The sequence below is a fragment of the Astatotilapia calliptera genome, chromosome 19 (genome assembly GCF_964374335.1).
Source record: "Astatotilapia calliptera chromosome 19, fAstCal68.1, whole genome shotgun sequence".
Lineage (NCBI taxonomy): Eukaryota > Metazoa > Chordata > Actinopteri > Cichliformes > Cichlidae > Astatotilapia > Astatotilapia calliptera.
In genome coordinates this window covers 10,407,218-10,423,961 of record NC_137440.1, presented here as the reverse complement: position 1 = coordinate 10,423,961, position 16,744 = coordinate 10,407,218, and the positions used below count along the sequence as shown (strand labels likewise).

General features: G+C 41.0%; 1 protein-coding gene across 1 annotated transcript; it reads left to right on the top strand.

Moving 5' to 3' along the window:
• Nucleotides 1–8,741: 8,741 nt before the first annotated feature.
• LOC113012657 (interferon-gamma-inducible GTPase 10-like) lies at nt 8,742–12,416 on the top strand. The gene is made up of 2 exons (XM_080293578.1): nt 8,742–9,857; nt 10,309–12,416. Exons 1-2 carry the CDS (start codon nt 9,323–9,325, stop codon nt 10,374–10,376), a joined length of 603 nt encoding a protein of 200 aa, XP_080149704.1. The 5' UTR covers nt 8,742–9,322; the 3' UTR covers nt 10,377–12,416.
• The last annotated feature ends 4,328 nt before the right edge of the window (nt 12,417–16,744 follow it).

Sequence of the window (16,744 nt, the reverse complement as noted above, 5' to 3'; positions counted from 1 at the left end):
AAGTCCTTGCTGATGCAATACTTCAGTTAGGAAATCCGTTAATGATTTATTGGAACCATAAAGAGACCTGATGAATGTAAAAACAAAGAACTATTGTTTTACCTGATCTTGCTCTGTGAGGGCCTGATATACACATATGAGGACATTCGTTTCAAATTTTGATAGAACAGTGGCAGTATAATGTCCTTGTAAGTGGATATCAGGCCCTCACAGAGCAAAATTTAGTAATGTGGTCTAGACAACCCAAAATGTGGTCTCCACATATGTGGACGCCAGGTCCTAGGAGGTTAAAGGACAATTTTTGGCAAGCTGATTTACACAAATTCAACTAGACAATAACATGAAAATATAATCTCATATTAACTGTTTAACTGTTAATATGAGATTAACAATTAATATCATGTTAACTGTTCTGCTGGGATTTGGTTTCAAATAATGAAACCAAATCCCAGCAGAACAGGAATAGAAATCATTAAGAAACTCTAAGAATTCAGCTCCTTGACTGGCAACAAGCAAAATGGCAGCAGAAAAGTGGCTCAGAAAGTTAAAAGTAGCTACCAATTTGTAGTGATCTAGCCTAAATTAGTTAACATTTTTGACACTGTTGAGATAGTAAATATATAAAAACAGACACAGTCTCCACACTATAGGAACAGTTTACACTTGTGCTATATTTCAGGTAAATTTTTAAATCTGCACCACTAATTTAATGACAAATAAGTCATGAAATGACTCTGCCGTCTTCTTTCTGGTGCAGTAGCAAAAATTGTGCTTGAAGTAAACAAAATTGAACTGAGATGAACTGAACATTAATAGTGGTCGCCAGTTAATGACACCCTAAACCTTTTTGCAAACTTCATTGTCTCGAAAATGTATTTTTACTTATCAATTTACTCTCAGTAAGCATGATGACATTAATTAATGACATGAATCTCATATTCAACAAAAGTACCATTTAATGGAGTGTAAAGAGCAGACATTTGTAGATATTGTAGTAGAAAAGGCATCCAGAACGGTTGCTTCTACGTTATTCTGGTACTGCCATAAAACTGTATTAAAACTGTATTAAAACATAAAACTGTACATGAACCACTACTACATCTTAAATACTACAGCTGTTCTGTTACTCAACATAGTTACCAAGACAAACCACACCATTTCCTCATATTCTGACTTGGATGTTATTCTTTCCTATCACTATTACAGTTAAAAAAGAAATACGTGTCCTTGAGGGCTAGCATTATTTGAGTATCGTAATTCCTGATGCTGCTCACCTCTGCAGTAAATCAGGAATTTAAACAGGGTGTTTGTGTATTAAAACCAAAGTTTTAACTGTTAACAGCATGTACCAGAGATAGTGACATTAATAAAACATTCAGTATTGCTTTCTGGATCTGATTTAGGGTTAATTTTAACTCAAACGGTTTGGAGTGTGTGTGGAAATGCAGTGCACCATACTGCCCTTTCTGACTAAAGAAAAGGAAGATCACAAGGTATGAAATGATCAGAGCAGAGTAAAAGGTCCAAATCAGAAACAAAAGCACAGACTGAGCATTTTTCTAAAGTCTAGACATGTTTAAATGAAAATCAATGTAATAAAGTGTCACAGAATTTGATTTTATTTAAGCAATTGGGAAAAGAAACGTCTTAACCGTTTCGCGCATAATGGTCACTACAGTGGACGGCTACTCGAAGGCTGTTTGCTTGTATTTGTGTCAGTATTGATGGTATACTTAACATAAACCACTACATTGGACACTGATGTGTAACTCCATACCCTGCCACCCACTGGTCGTTTAATGTTACCACAGATGTATGACGTGTTTCATTGTAATTATTGTTACCCTGTCATGCATGAATTATGACGACCTCAGTCAGGAAAGAAGTATTTTTATTCATGTTTTCATGCCTAAAGATGAATAAAAATCCTGACTGAGGTTGTCATAATTCATGCATGAAAGGGTAAAAATGCTTCCAGATTGTAAAATTCAGAAAGCTATTTCATCGTGTTAGCTCTTAGATCTGAGATATCTACCAGGCTGATATATTTTGAGCCTACATCACAGTAAGCTTTTAGATTATGTGTATTTTATTTATTAATCATTATTTGCATAGACTTCCAACACACCAAATACACAGACAGCAAAAGTAAACAAAATAAGTCTACCAATGTGTCTGAAACAAAGAGCAAAACACAAAAACAACTATGATGTATGAACTTCCACACTAATGAAGCTAAAAAAGGTCATTATCTCAGGCAAAAAAACAACAACAAAAAAAACCCACAGGGGCAGTAATAGTCAGGCAAAACATTTGCAGCTGGGTATAACTGCATACATATAAAAACTACCTGAAATCCTTTTAGTGAAAGCACTTCCTTTAGATTTAGTTCATTTTGCATCGGAACACCCTTGTTCCTAATTTAGTGTCAGCTTTCAGGACAAAAACAAGTCTTGGGGCAGAAAAGAATAACTTCCAACACTGTTCTGATCAACGTGGGTCATTAAGCAAGATCGACACAAAGTCAGATTAGACTTAATAAGTTCATATCAGTCTTACTAAACAATGACATTAAAGACACGTTCATGTTATTACAATATAGCATAGGACTTTTTCACACTAAGATCAGAGATCTGTCAAAACAAAAACAAACAAACAGAGAACAACAATGAATTATGGTTCTTCAAAATATACACAAGCTATGACATATGAAGAGGACTAGTTACCAAATAACATTAGTGGAACAGTTGCAAAACCAGTGGTCTAAATCTGAAGCTAAACTTGGTCTTAGTGCTAACTCTAAACTTTAGACATGATACTCAAACATCAAATTTACTTGGAGCACAATGATCTGTTTATGAAAAACATAATCTGTTTCTGGGTTCATGGACATTTAAGCAGTAAAACCAGTCAAATAAACTGTGTGTTATTTCCTTTTGACTGGATTTCGCAGAAGTCATTTTTTCCTTGGCAGTGATGCAATGTTTCAGTTAGGAAATCCATTGCTGATTGACTGGAACTATAAAGACATTCTATCATAGAATGATTAATCATAACCAACGGCAAAGAATAACATCACCTGAAACAATAACTTTTATTACTGTCAGGGCTCTGTGTGCGGGCAGGCGGAGAGGAGGATCCAAACGCAGAATTGTAAATCAGAATCTCAGCTTTATTGCTGACATGAAAACCAAACGTGAAGTGACGTGACTACAAAAACCAAAGAAACACACAGGCATAATCTGAAGGTACGACGCGACACCGAGCACAGGAAAACACAGGGCTAATATACACAGGGTGGTAATCAGCGAATGGGCAACAGGAGGGAGACACAGCTGGGAGAGATCAGGGTTAACGAGACGGGGGAGCCAAGCTGCACACACTAACCTAAGACAAAGACTTTCACAATAAAACAGGAAACAAGAATTACTAAACCAGATGCAGACATGACACTGAGAGACAGACTAGACACTGAACAGAAACTGTAATACACATGAGAACCCAAAACCTAAGAACTGATCCCTCACCAAGAATAGAAACAGATGTATAATGATAAACAAAGCACCAGAACATCAGAAAACAATCCATAATGCAAAAACCAAAACATAATAAACTCAAAATACTGGGTCCAACGGACCCAGAACCGTGACAATTACCAAAAGAACTGGTATTATGGGGAACAGTCAATACTGTACCGTCTAAACAAACCCCAAATCATATATAATGTTTAAATAAACAAATTTAAGGAGTCAAAAAAGCCTCACAAATGCTGGGTAAACGTTCCCAGGACCAGGACAGCACCACAGTGCATCCCAGAAGTCAAACACTCGAGATTTGTGTTGTAACAATCTGTTTCTAATGCGTCATGTTTTGGAATTCAGCAAGTTGGAATACTCTGGTTTAGAGTGATCTCCATGAACCAGGAAAAGGCTTTTTATTTGAAAGGATCATGGAGATTTACGTTATCTGGTTTTGTACACTTTTAGATTAATATTATTCATTAACTGTATTAAGATTATTTGCATCTACAGCTGTTTAAACCAGCTGTTCTGCTTGCTTATGCAGATGACTTAAATGTTTTTATTAGGAAGGATGCAGATATAAGGGCATTAGAGTCATGTCTTCGTAGGAGAAATGTTTAAGGGCCGAAAATGTCATGGTCTCCGTGTCTCTCTGGCTGGCTCACGTTGGGCTACAGTATTGTTTTTTGTTTTTTTCTGTCACTCCCTCTCTCCCTCGCTGTCCCCTGTCTACCTGGGCGGAGCTCATCTTTGGGCTCCTGCTTTTGGGCCCGCCCACCTGTCCTGATGATCTGCACCTGCCACTGATTAGTTCCTGCTTCCTCCTGGCCGCTATTTAAGGTTGCGGCTCAGAACAGCTCATGACTGGAATGTTGAATGCCTTGAGTTCGTAAAGCCCCAGCTAAATCTAAAAGTGCTTTAGTGATTGTTTAGCATAATATTAATACTCGCTTCTGTGTGCAGATTCCCTGGATCTGTTTGAGCCCTCTTTTTGTTAATTCAGGGCAGTGATCTTAAACATCTTTTTGAGTCTCTGCATCAGAGAGTCTGAATAAGATATCCTGAACCAGAACTCAGAATCAGTGGAAGAACAATGGATAATAACATTAGATTAGCAAGGCTAGGCAGAGAGGTGTTTCCCTGTGTGCCTCTTACAGAGGAGGGAGCAGGTACCAGACGAGGTTGGACATGGACGGGGAGGATTTGCAGGGAGACAGCAAGACTGCCATGATAATCTTTGTTTTTGTCTCACTATATAAAGTTGTACAGCCCGTTTGAGGGTTATCCTTTTTGTGAACCAGATGCTTGATTTCACACAGAGGTCCACAGCGCTGTGTAAACTTGTAATTTCAACTACCAACACAAATTAAATCTTTTTAAATGACAACTTTCTCCTGAAATTCCTCCTAAAAAATTTGAACACGACAAGTGACAACAGACAAGGGACTGTATTATGTATACACACACACGTGTTAATAGTGTAGTTTAACACAAACTAATAAGGCTAGAACCGAACAATGACAGAAGACAATAACAGTTGCACTAATCCCCCAAAACTGCTTTCATGCTATCTAATATCAGTATGAATGTACTGATTGGAGTCATGACACATTCTTAAAAACTGTGAAAAGTAGTACATACTGATGTCCCCTTATGTTTCATGGATTACAGGGATCATCTCTGAGGTTGTCGACTTTGTTCTGCCAGCAGTACGCCAATTTTGAGATGCCTTGCCCGTAGCTATTTATGTTTGATGCTTTCATATATATACAGTGGCTTGCAAAAGTATTCGGCCCCCTTGAACTTTCCCACATTTTGTCACATTACAGCCACAAACATGAATCAATTTTATTGGAATTCCACGTGAAAGACCAGTACAAAGTGGTGTACACGTGAGAAGTGGGAGGAAAATCATACATGATTCCAAACATTTTTTTTTTTACAAATAAGTAACTCCAAAGTGGGGTGTGCGTAATTATTCAGCCTCCTGAGTCAATACTTTGTAGAACCACCTTTTGCTGCAATTACAGCTGCCAGTCTTTTAGGGTCTGTCTCTACCAGCTTTGCACATCTAAGGACTACGAATACGAATACTTTTGCAAGCCACTGTATGAAAGCTGCAGGGACCAAGTCTCCAGGCAGACATGATATAGGAATTAAGTCAGGAAGAAAAAAAAAAAGCAATGCTTTAACATAGATTCCAAAGAAGGTTCAGCTTTGCAGGTCACGGTGAAACTTTAACTTTTAAAGCATCTCTGGGGAGACAAGTGACTAACAGCACAGATTTAGAATTACTACCAGAAATCATACCGTGTGAATTCTTTCCTCTTCTCAGGCTGACCCCGTTTCTTTATTTACCATACTAAAAGAGTCTCCTTATGTATATCCTCTAACTACTAGCTATATCATGTGCATGCTGAAATGACTGCTAAACCCAAAGCTGTAGCATGGTGATGTTTAACGAGTAACGACTAAAACAAAAAATGTTTGGTTGGGTGCTGTCACTGTGGAAAAAGAAGAAATGCTAAACCCAGACAGTGAAACTGGTAGCCGACAACGACGCCTTGAGAGGCCCTTGAATTTTTGACAAAGTGTAACAAATATGCAAAACATAACAAAATCAGAAAGGAGGAAAATTGTTTTACACAGCACTGTATATGCTTTTTTTTATTTTTTTATTTTACAAGTGTTAATAATAATAATGTATTCTGATATATCACCATCTGTTCTCAGGTGCAGTTCTGGACAAGCTACTTCAAACTGTGGACCAGTGCTCCCCAAATCCTTGCCAGAACCAGGCAATATGTTAAACCGCTGTGGGGCATTGAGTCATAGGCCTTCTTGTAATCAATCCAGGCAGTGCACAGGTTGGTCAGTCTGGTCTTGCAGTCTCGGCTGACTGTTCTGTCTACCAGTAGCCGGTGTTTTGCGCCTCTGGTATTCTTGCCAATCCCTTTCTGTGCCCCACTCATGTATTGACCCATGTGCCTGTTCATCTTAGCCGATATGATGCCTGACAGGAGCTTCCATTTAGTACTGAGGCAGGTTATTGGGAGAAGAGAGGCTGAGAAGGGGGGGAAGAAAGAAAACAAAAAAACAAAAAAAAACAAACAAAGCACCTGGGTCACCTGTATGGAGAAAAAAAACAGAAGAGAAAGCAAACAGCAAAGAGCAACATAATAAAAAAAACAGCACTATCACAATAAACTAGCTAGCAGTAGATATCAGTAGATACTAAATAATAAACGATATTGTGCAGCACGCAAGATAGACAGCGCACAATGTGTTTTGAGGCAGCAGCCAAGAAAGCTGTAGTCCGCGTCTGTGAATACCCGTGTGTACACCTGTGTGCATACCTGTGTGGATCAGCATGCTTGCATTCCAAAGGTTTCTCCATGTAACGATCTGCTAGGGAGTGTGGGGGGGCCACAGCCCCGTCCTCCAGGGTATGAAGCAGGTATGGAGGAGATCAAAACTCCAGACATCCAGAGGCCCCCAGAACACAAGAGACCATGGAAGACCAACAGAGGGGCAGCTGCGCCACTGTCCCAGTAAGAGCTGAGGAGAGTCCCAGATGAGGGCTCACTCAGCAGCCGCGGAGCAGAAGCCAGGGGGAGTTGCAGTGACGCGCCCGTGAGCTCCGCCGGCAGCCAGCTGTGCCTGAGTGACCGAGCCCCAGGCCGAGAGGCCGGGAGCACCCCACCTCCGAAGTGGTCCGAGCGAGCCCCAGGTTCCAGGCCCCGATAAGCGGCCGCCAAGGAGTGAGCCGGTGTGTACCTGGACGCCCACCCCCAGACACAAAGAACCACCAACGCACCGATACCTGAGGGAGTCCGCCACTGGCAGGGGAAGTCGGAAGTTGGAGGGGACCGGTCCCTTCTGGGGGTCCTTGAGGATCAGGACCGTCCGACCTTCGGTTAGCCATTCTGGGTGTCTCTCGTTAACGAGCAGCTGGTTCATTTGTGCTGCCAGGCGCTCGTGGAGTGCAGTCAGCTTCTTCAGCCAGTAGGCGTGAACTATGTAGGGCCCTGGTGCTGTCCAACTCTTCATACTGGAGACCCTTTCTTGGATATCTGCCACTGTGATGGTTACTGGACCCTGTTCAGGGAGGTTGCTATGGTCTGCCCTCAGATCCACTAGCCACTGTGCATTGCCGTTATGGGTTGCGTCCTTCTCCCATATGCTCTTCCAGTATTGTTCCGTCTCCAGCCTTGGTGGTGCTGTTCTCATATTGTTCCCCATATTGTTCCCTTGCCACTGAGAGTACACCTTGGCTGGTTCCGTGGAGAACAGCTGGTTTATTCTCCTGCCTTCTATCTCTCTGGTGTACCTCCTCAAGCGGCTGGCCAAGGCTGTGAGTCGTTGCTTGGCAGTTTCCAAGGCCTCAGGTATGGACAGCTTCCTGTACTTCTTATGCACCTTCTTCATCGCGCCTTTCTGCAACTCCGATAGTTGGCTAACCTCCCTCCGTGCTACCTTGATCTTAGCCTCTAGCCTCCTTCTCCATGGAGGGTACTGCTCCTTGTGGCTGTTCAACTTGTAGCCAAGCATCTCACTGATCACTGCTGCCGTATTGTAGATCAGCTTGTTAGTGTCGGTAATCGTGGCTGTAGGTATAGTCCGTAGTGCTGCATTAACATCATCTAGCAGACCTTCTGAGGGTACTTCACGTAATCTTGGTAACCGGCTACGGGGGGTCCAGGTTTCAAGCTTGCTCAGCATGGATGAGGCCCCCACCTTTTCTGCTCTCAGTGCAATTATCTGTAAAATGTGACCTTATTATGGTAAAAATGTAACCTTTAACATCTACTGAAATCAGGTGACCAGAAACCCAGATACCTGGGCAACAGATAGCAGTTTTTATTTATAGTAGGACTACATAAAGCAACTGGCTACCAACTAGTAATCAGCAATGCTTTATTAAACCAAAGACTTATTCTGCTACACAATAGAGTAATATCCTCATGTTACAGTTTCCTAAATATGAAAAGCATTTCTTCTTGTTCTTCCTGCAAATCTAGCAAAAAGCAACAGATTAGATTTTAGACTACAGCTGCAGATGGATGGAGGTCCAGCAGTGTGAAGAAAGAGGCTTCACAGTTCTGCTCCTCTGTATCTGCAGCACTTTGTGCTCCCGCTGTAGCTGCTGCTCCAATTGGTCCATCAAACTCAGAGTTGACACTGAGCGCAGAAGTGTGAGCTTGATGGAACAGACTGTCCTCATCTACAGATAAGGATGCAGTTGTGACTGATGCGCTGAGCGTTGTACAAGCAGAGAGATCACGTGGCTGTAGCCATGTTTGGTGGGTGTTCGAGATCCTACCACCTACACCATAGCGCATTTCTGAGCATCCCAGCCGCAGCGCTCCACTCTGCATCACAGCATCTGCATCACAGCATCTGCATCACAGCATCTATTTTTTATGAAAGCCACATGAAGCACAGAGTTGGTGAGGAGGACAGGAAGTCGGCCACGTGCAGGCGACATGCAAATGCTCTGAAATGCTGCCAGTTTGATTTGTGGCTTTCAGCAGAAACTCTGATGAATGCCACTGTTAATCTGCACTCAGCATGCACAGCATGGATGATGCAACTGAAGCCTCCTCCTTTCTTGCTCTGAGTGCAGGTATCTGTAAAATGTGACTTTATATGGTAAAAATTATCTCCCACCCGAGACCGTAGACAGAAGCTTCCTGTTTTGGCTCAGGGCGGTCTTCTATTACTGCACACTGCTGTCTGCTCAGATCTATATCTTCAGAAACTGTTACCATAACACCTTCTGTCTCTAATCAAAGGCGAGCATGAATGATCCAATTGGAGTTAAATCGGTTATAGAAAACTACGACACTGCTGCAGCGGCTGCAAAGATAAAGAAAAAATATCTAAAAAAGACAAGAAATATTCCACTAAATATCGCCGTCACAGGAGAAAGCGGTGCTGGTAAATCCACCTTTGTAAATGCCTTCAGAGGTTTAACAGATGAAGATGATGAAGCTGCACCTGCAAATGGAGACTCCACTTCAGAGGTCGCAGCCTACAAACATCCAGACTATCCCAATGTCACTTTATGGGATCTTCCTGGAATCGGAACGCCAATGTTTCCAGCTGAGAAGTACCTGAAGCGTGTTGAATTTAGGATGTTTTACTTCTTTATCATCGTCTCAGAGACTCACATCACAGAAAATGATGTGAAACTCGCTCTGAAGATTCAGGAGATGGGGAAAAAGTTCTACTTTGTTCATTCAAAGATTGACAAAGATTTAGGAGCCGAGAGAAGAAAGAGAAACTTCAGCAAAGAGAGGACTCTTACAAAGATCAGGGAAGACTGTGCTCAAGGTGAGTGTGTGATTATTTATACCAGAGAGAGAGAAATGTTCACTGCACTGTTTTCTCTTCTAGAGGTCTTTCAAAGTTTGCATTGGACATTGGCTGCTTTTTCACTCATACTGATCGTCCTGTTCTTAATGACAGTCATGCACTTAGTGCAGAGGTCAGACCATTGTTGAGCTTTGTCCTGAAAAATGCCTGTTAGACTGGAAAATAATAAACAAATAAGGAGAGAAGGTGGCTGTGCCCCGTCAGTTTGATATCATACTTTAGGCTGATGTTTGTTTTATTCATTTGTTTGTCCAGTAAAAACCATTTTTGGTCTCCACCAACATAAAGGTGTTTCTTTTCCTCTGCTATGTTACAAGCTCATCTCTCTATCTCACAAGAACATTTTCTTAAAATAAATTAATAAACTCCATCTTAATAATCTGTCACATGGATTCCTTCTGTATTACAGGTCTTCAGGCACATGGCATCAAGTGTTCAAAGGTGTTCCTGGTGTCCAGCTTTAAGCCTCGGAAGTAGGATTTCTCTCTCCTACATGAGACCTTAGAGAGACAACTTCCTAAACTCAAGAGGAATGCTTTTGTGCTGGCCATGCCCAACATCAGCCTGGAGATCATCAAGAAGAAGAAACAAGCTATGGATCTACGATTACCTAATGTGGCCTGCTTTGGTAGACCAAATGTTTCTGTTCCTGGGCTAACTGTTTCTGTTAATCTACCTTGGCTGCACATTATTATTGCAATGGTGGTAGATGCGTTTGGTCTTGATATCCCATCTCTGTGGAAACTTGCTGCCAGCACAGGTCTGTCATACAGCGATTTGTGTGCCGTTATCAAGTCACCCCTGGCTGCAGCTGAAATAACTGAGAAGCTCCCGCTGAAGGTGTTGAACCAGGTTGGAGTAACATCTGAATTACGTTTTGCATTGAGCATGATAAACTTCGTTGAATCGGTTGTGGGCTCAATCCCAAGGGGAAGATGTTATCGGGTAATGGAGAAAGCTATGCCTATTATCCTCAGAGAACTTGCTGATGATGCTCAGAGGGTCTTTCAAAGAGTTCTGGCTTGAACATGTCGATTTTGTAAAGTAGTGACACTTTTGAAACTAGCATAGATCTACAAATAAGCTTTTAACTTGTTCTAATTAGACAGTGTTTGTTTCAAAATAATAAAATTCATAATCTCACTGCATCCTCACAGCTGATAAGTGTGTCCGAGGCCTCAGCAGGTCTCATCTCCTCTGATCAGAGCAGAAACAGCATTGTAACTTCTCCCAGCATCACACACTAATATGTAATCTTAAGGCAGCTATTAATAGCATTGTTATTAGCATCAGCAGTTATTATTATTGAACATATATTGTCTTTTCAGTGTTTTAATAAACGGTGATTACATTTGTCGTTTTGTTTTATATTTAAATGAGATTTCCGATAAATATACAAAACCTTTTAATGAATAAATATAAATTTGATTAAAAGAAATCATTAATATTATTGTGTGAATGTGAGAGTGAATGAATAGTGGTATTGTATAGCGCTTTGGGTGCCTTGAAAAGCGCTACATAAATCCAATCCATTATTATTGTTACGCAGAGTTATTATAATAGAGGTTGAACATTTTATCTTTCAGCATAATAAATACTTTAATACGTTTTAAACCCTTGCTCCCTGGTGCTTGTGTGCTGTTGACTGTGATGAGTGTTCACTGCCCTCCAGTGGTCGCAATGAGGAACTACAACACAATACAAACATGAACTGTAATATATTGTTTTTGTCTATGCGTGCATTATATTATTGTTTTTCAGCATTCCAGTTATTGATAAAATATTACTGATGAAAAATGTTGGCATTGTTACTTATAACAATAAGATGATTTTCTGACCTAATGTTGGTAAAATGTAACAGAAGCCGTCACAACAATGTCTCCATTTGTTGGAAATATCAAATTACTCCCTGTGACATGTTCATTTGATCCGTGCATGTGCAGAATAAAATTCTATATCAGTCTAACATCTTTGGATTATTGTCCTCTGTGGGGAATCAAAAGCATCTGACAGAACTCGTGCAGGAGGTGAAGGTGTCCTCGTGTCTTTGAATGATGGAGCAGGATGCAGGTGTGGGTATGTCTGAAATGACAGCTCTGACTCTGAGCACGCTCTTTATATCCTGTCAATAAAACATCCAGCCTCAAAGTGAGCACATAATGCATCCTGCCTACACAAGTTATTTATGGACAAATGATTCTTATTGTGATTTTAACAAAGCAGCTGAAATCCCAGAGATGCTCTCCTATGAACAGTGTTAAAAAAGTTTCAGTCTAACCACGTACAGAGGAAGGCTCTCCTGAAGAAGATAGAACACTTCAGTTACGCAGGAAAAATAGGTGAGTGTGATGATTTGAGCGGGTTTTACCCAGTCACCTCGCCATCAGTGTTTTTGTTAAAGCGTCTTTAAAAGTGCAGCACCTGTGGGGCTTTGTCAGTCTGCAGTGGTCAGTATCTTTCAAAGGTGGTCCGGGGAAGGAACAGCTGTGAACCAGTGACAGGGTGATGGGCAGTCAGGGCCCACTGATGTACATGGGGAGCAAAGGCTGGTCCTGTGGTCTGATCCAACAGACGAGCTGCTGTAGTTCAAAGGTCAGAATACACAGAGCACCACAGGTGCACAAGGAATAATTTACTTGACAGCGAATTCAGGTTCCTCAGATTTTAACACATCATTATATGACTATCATCATATGTGTAAAAACTGTGTAGTGTACAAATCTTCTGGCTCAGTGGACACTGGCTCCACTGGTTTTGGTGTAATTATTTTAATTCCTCGCAGACTTATTTTTATTAATTATTACTCAGCTTAGCGTCTCTTTGTCTACGTAGCAGTGGTTTTATTAAAGGATTCAAGGAGCTTTATTGTTATTCGCATCATATGTTTATATGTGGTGGAACGAAATTACATACACACGGTCCCGGACCGAAAAGAAACAGAATAACAAAGAAGTAGAATTTAAGAAAATACTTACACTCCATCGATGCCCACCGGAGTTTTGTTTTTTCCGCCTTCTCTCTGTTGCTGTTGCTCTGCCTTCCTGAACTGGAAGCGTCTATGTGATGAGAATTGGCAGCTTGCTCATCTGGATTCAACTGGTTTCCATCTTCCACCCAGTAACTCAGAACACAGCAGCTGAGCTTCTTCAACTTATTTACTCTGACCACTGGTGTTTCTGATTATTTGGTGTTTCAGATTATCTGGCGTTTCAAATGAGTCATGAACTTACTTTTTAGCCGCTGCTACTGACAAACCACAAAATCATTATTGGGTCTTTAAAGATGCATTTCTGTGCTTGTTGTTTTTAACACAACTGTTGTTACTTTGTTTTAGAAAAACACGAACATGTGAGGTTACCTGGTGACCCAAACAGCGCTGAAGAGAGAGTCCGCACTGATCAGCGCTCCAAAGTACGTCGGTAAATGTTATTCTTCACACACACTTTTTTTCTGTGACATGAGGATGGAAAAAATATTAGTCTGTAGGCTGTAAATGATTCAGTCCGATCCTATCATTTAGAGAATGTAAGTGCCATTTATAGTTATTTCATGTTTTATTTTATTATTTTTTAACTTCTTACAAAATAAGACAACAAAAGTGTTTTGGACTTAAGAAAGATGACATGTTTATACCATTTATAAGAGCTTTTGACCATACTATTCATGACAAGACTGACAGTGACAGGTTATATTACCGTGAACCCAGACATTCGGTAAGAAGTTGTCAGCACATGAGTCCTTGGTGAGTGTATCACCAACTGTCAGGTTGGCACACAGCAAAGCCCTACAACATGCTAATGCTAAATACCCAATAGACAGTGTGGGTTAAAGACATTCTCCATCCCCGGAAGGACCCGCGTTTCTTCACAGGATCATGGATTTACAGGAACTCTACCAAAGTTTGTCATAGTTGGTTTTGTCAGTGAGGGATTTACAGCAAGCTATACATGCGAACCTTTTAATTTTGAAAACTGCGGCATTGAGTTCATGTGTCTGCATGTCGACGGCCACTCTTACCCCACTAAACTGTTCCAGGAACATTTTCGTAGGCGTCAATATGTTAGAGAGTATAACCAGCACGGGGCGTCACCTAAAGGACAGACCTCTGGCTACAACCCGTGAGGATTTTGGTGTTGGTCACTCATTGTTCTGCTTTAACCTGGAAGCCGATGAAGGTCATTCAGGTAATGTCAGTAACCTGTGGACAACATTGTGTGTTTTTTTTTAATATCATATACAAAAAGGGATCTCTAATTCAAGACTAATTAATATGTACGGCGACGATCTTGTCTGTACTGATGCAATGGTTTGTCATTTTGTTTAAAAAAATAAAAAAGACCCATTTCTGTATGTTTTGGAATAACTTGTGCTGTGTGGATACTGATTTTATGTAACAAATGATAATAAAAGATGACAAAAGAGAACATTATTTAGAAACATCCACAGTAACAAACTTTTCTTTAAAAACATCATCATGATTGAGAAGTAAATAAAAGGGAAAAACAATATGCACAGCAGTTCAAGTAGTAAGTAATGAATGGTAAATGGTAAATGGCCTGCATTTGTATAGCGCTTTACACTACATTCACTCATCCACCCATTCACACACTGGCAATGGCAAGCTACGTTGTAACCACAGCTGCCCTGGGGTGCACTGACAGAGGCGAGGCTGTCGGACACTGGCACCACCAGGCCCTCTGACCACCACCAGTAGGCAAAAAACTACTTTCTCTTGCCCAAGGATATTTGGCATGCAGCCAGGAGGAAGCCTGGGATCGAACCACCGACCTTCTGATTAGGGGCTGACCTGCTCTGCCACCTGAGCTACAGTATAACCATGGTTCTCTGAGTAGCATGAATGAGTGTCTCACTATGGGGAACGCCTCCCGCGTGACCTCATCAGAAGCTCAAAAAAGGCAGAGCATGCAGCTGCACACACCTGGATAGAAACTCCCCTAAAGAGAGCCCATGAGGTTGCCAGACCTCTAGTGGAATGCGCACGCAAGCCAGCAGGAGGCTGAAGGCCCCTGCTAGTATAGGCCAGGGCAATTGCTCCTACTATCCCAATGGGAGAAGCGCTGTTTAGACACAGGCTTTCCCATATCTGGTTTAGCCCAGGACACAAACAGCTGGTCACTTTTCCTGACACTCTGGGTTCTGTCCATATAAATGCGTGGAGCACGGACTGGACACAAGGTATGCAGCTGCTTTTGCTCCTCTGAGGAGAAAGGCGGTGGGCAAAAGGCCGGCAGTTCTATAGGGGAACATGTGCAGACAACCTTTGGGATGAAGTCGGGGTTGAGTTGCATACTGACCCTCGCATTATCCGAGGAGAACTGAATGCATGACTGATTCACTGAGAGAGCGTGGATCTCTCCTACACGCTTAGCCGAAGCTAAAGCAATTAATAGAGCCGTCTTCAAGGACAGAAATTTTAACTCAACCTGTTCCAGGGGTTCAAACGGGCAACAGGAGAGCGCAGCTAATACTGTGGGAAGGTCCCACGATGGAGCCAGTGGCCTAGATGTGGGCAATTTACGCCATGAAACGGAATATTAAGGAATGCTGGCCAACAGTCTTCCCCTCAAAACCAATATGGCAGGTGTTTTTATAAGTCATGTTTGACTTTATGCTTTTCTGAATAGTTTCTGTGATGCTTAGAACTCAAATTGCACTGCTTAAAATAATTTATTTTGATGCACATGCTGTTTTCTTTTCAAATTTGCATCATAAGATTGTTTTCATTTTTTCTGCAGTATATAAAAATTGGTGTATCTCAAAAATAAAACTATGAAGACACTCAAAATAAATTTCCTGTTGTTGTAGACTATTTTTTGCAACTTTTTTGTATTTAAAGTTTTGAGGGATAAGCCTCTTAAATTTCTCCAAGTAGAAATATATGTAAAAAACAAAACAAAAACAATTTTCAATTTTTTTGTAGTTTATTGCACTTTTTTGCAATTTATGTCATTACTATGGACTTAATGCATATATATTATTAAAATGTGGGCTATAACAGTTGTATTGATGTATATCAACTTGAAATGCTCCCTAAAATGGCACTACAGCATGTAAAAATATAAAGTAAGCTCTGGCGGCCTTGGTTCTATGGTAGGTCTTGAAGGGCTAAAGAAACCAAATTTGGACCCATCTCTTCCAAGCAGTTACAGGCCAATATCAAAATGACCATTGGTGTCAAAGATCTTGGAAAACACAGTTGCAGAACAGCTTAACAACGTTTTGGAGAAGAACAATGTTCTGGACATTTTCCAGTCTGGTTTCTGCACATTACACTCCACTGAAACCGCTTTTCTGTTCTGTTCTGGTTCTGCTGGATCTCAGCTCTGCTTTTGATACTGTTGATCACAGCATCCTGATAAATAGGCTGAAGGACTTGTTTGGGATTACTGGTGTTGTTTTAAATGGTTTATGTCGCATCTATCTCAGAGATCCTTTACTGTCTGTATGAATCATGTGTTGTCTGAAACATCAGTTCTGCCTTCTGGGGCACCTCAAGGATCTGTTTTAGGTCTGATTCTCTTTTTGATGTATATCCTCCCTCTAGGCCAAATTATCAGACGTTACAATAATATTTCTTATCATCTCTATGCTGATGACATTCAGTTATACTGTTCTTTCAAAGCTTCTGAGTTTTATAAATTGTCGTGTTTAAATAATTGTCTGTCTGAGATCAAACAATGGTTAAATTACAGTTTCTTCCAGTTAAATGCAGATAAAACAGAAACCTTGATTATTGCACCTGATTACATGCTCTCAGAAATTAGGCAGCATATCAGTTTTTTAGACCCTTCATTTCAGTCGCGTCTCAGAAACTTAGGTGTTAT

Bases quoted from the DNA above. Each gene is read 5' to 3' on its own strand.
- LOC113012657 (XM_080293578.1), top strand. From the start codon at position 9,323: ATGAATGATCCAATTGGAGTTAAATCGGTTATAGAAAACTACGACACT. The intron at 9,858-10,308 runs GTGAGTGTGTGA...TCTGTATTACAG, and splicing joins CAGGGAAGACTGTGCTCAAG to GTCTTCAGGCACATGGCATC.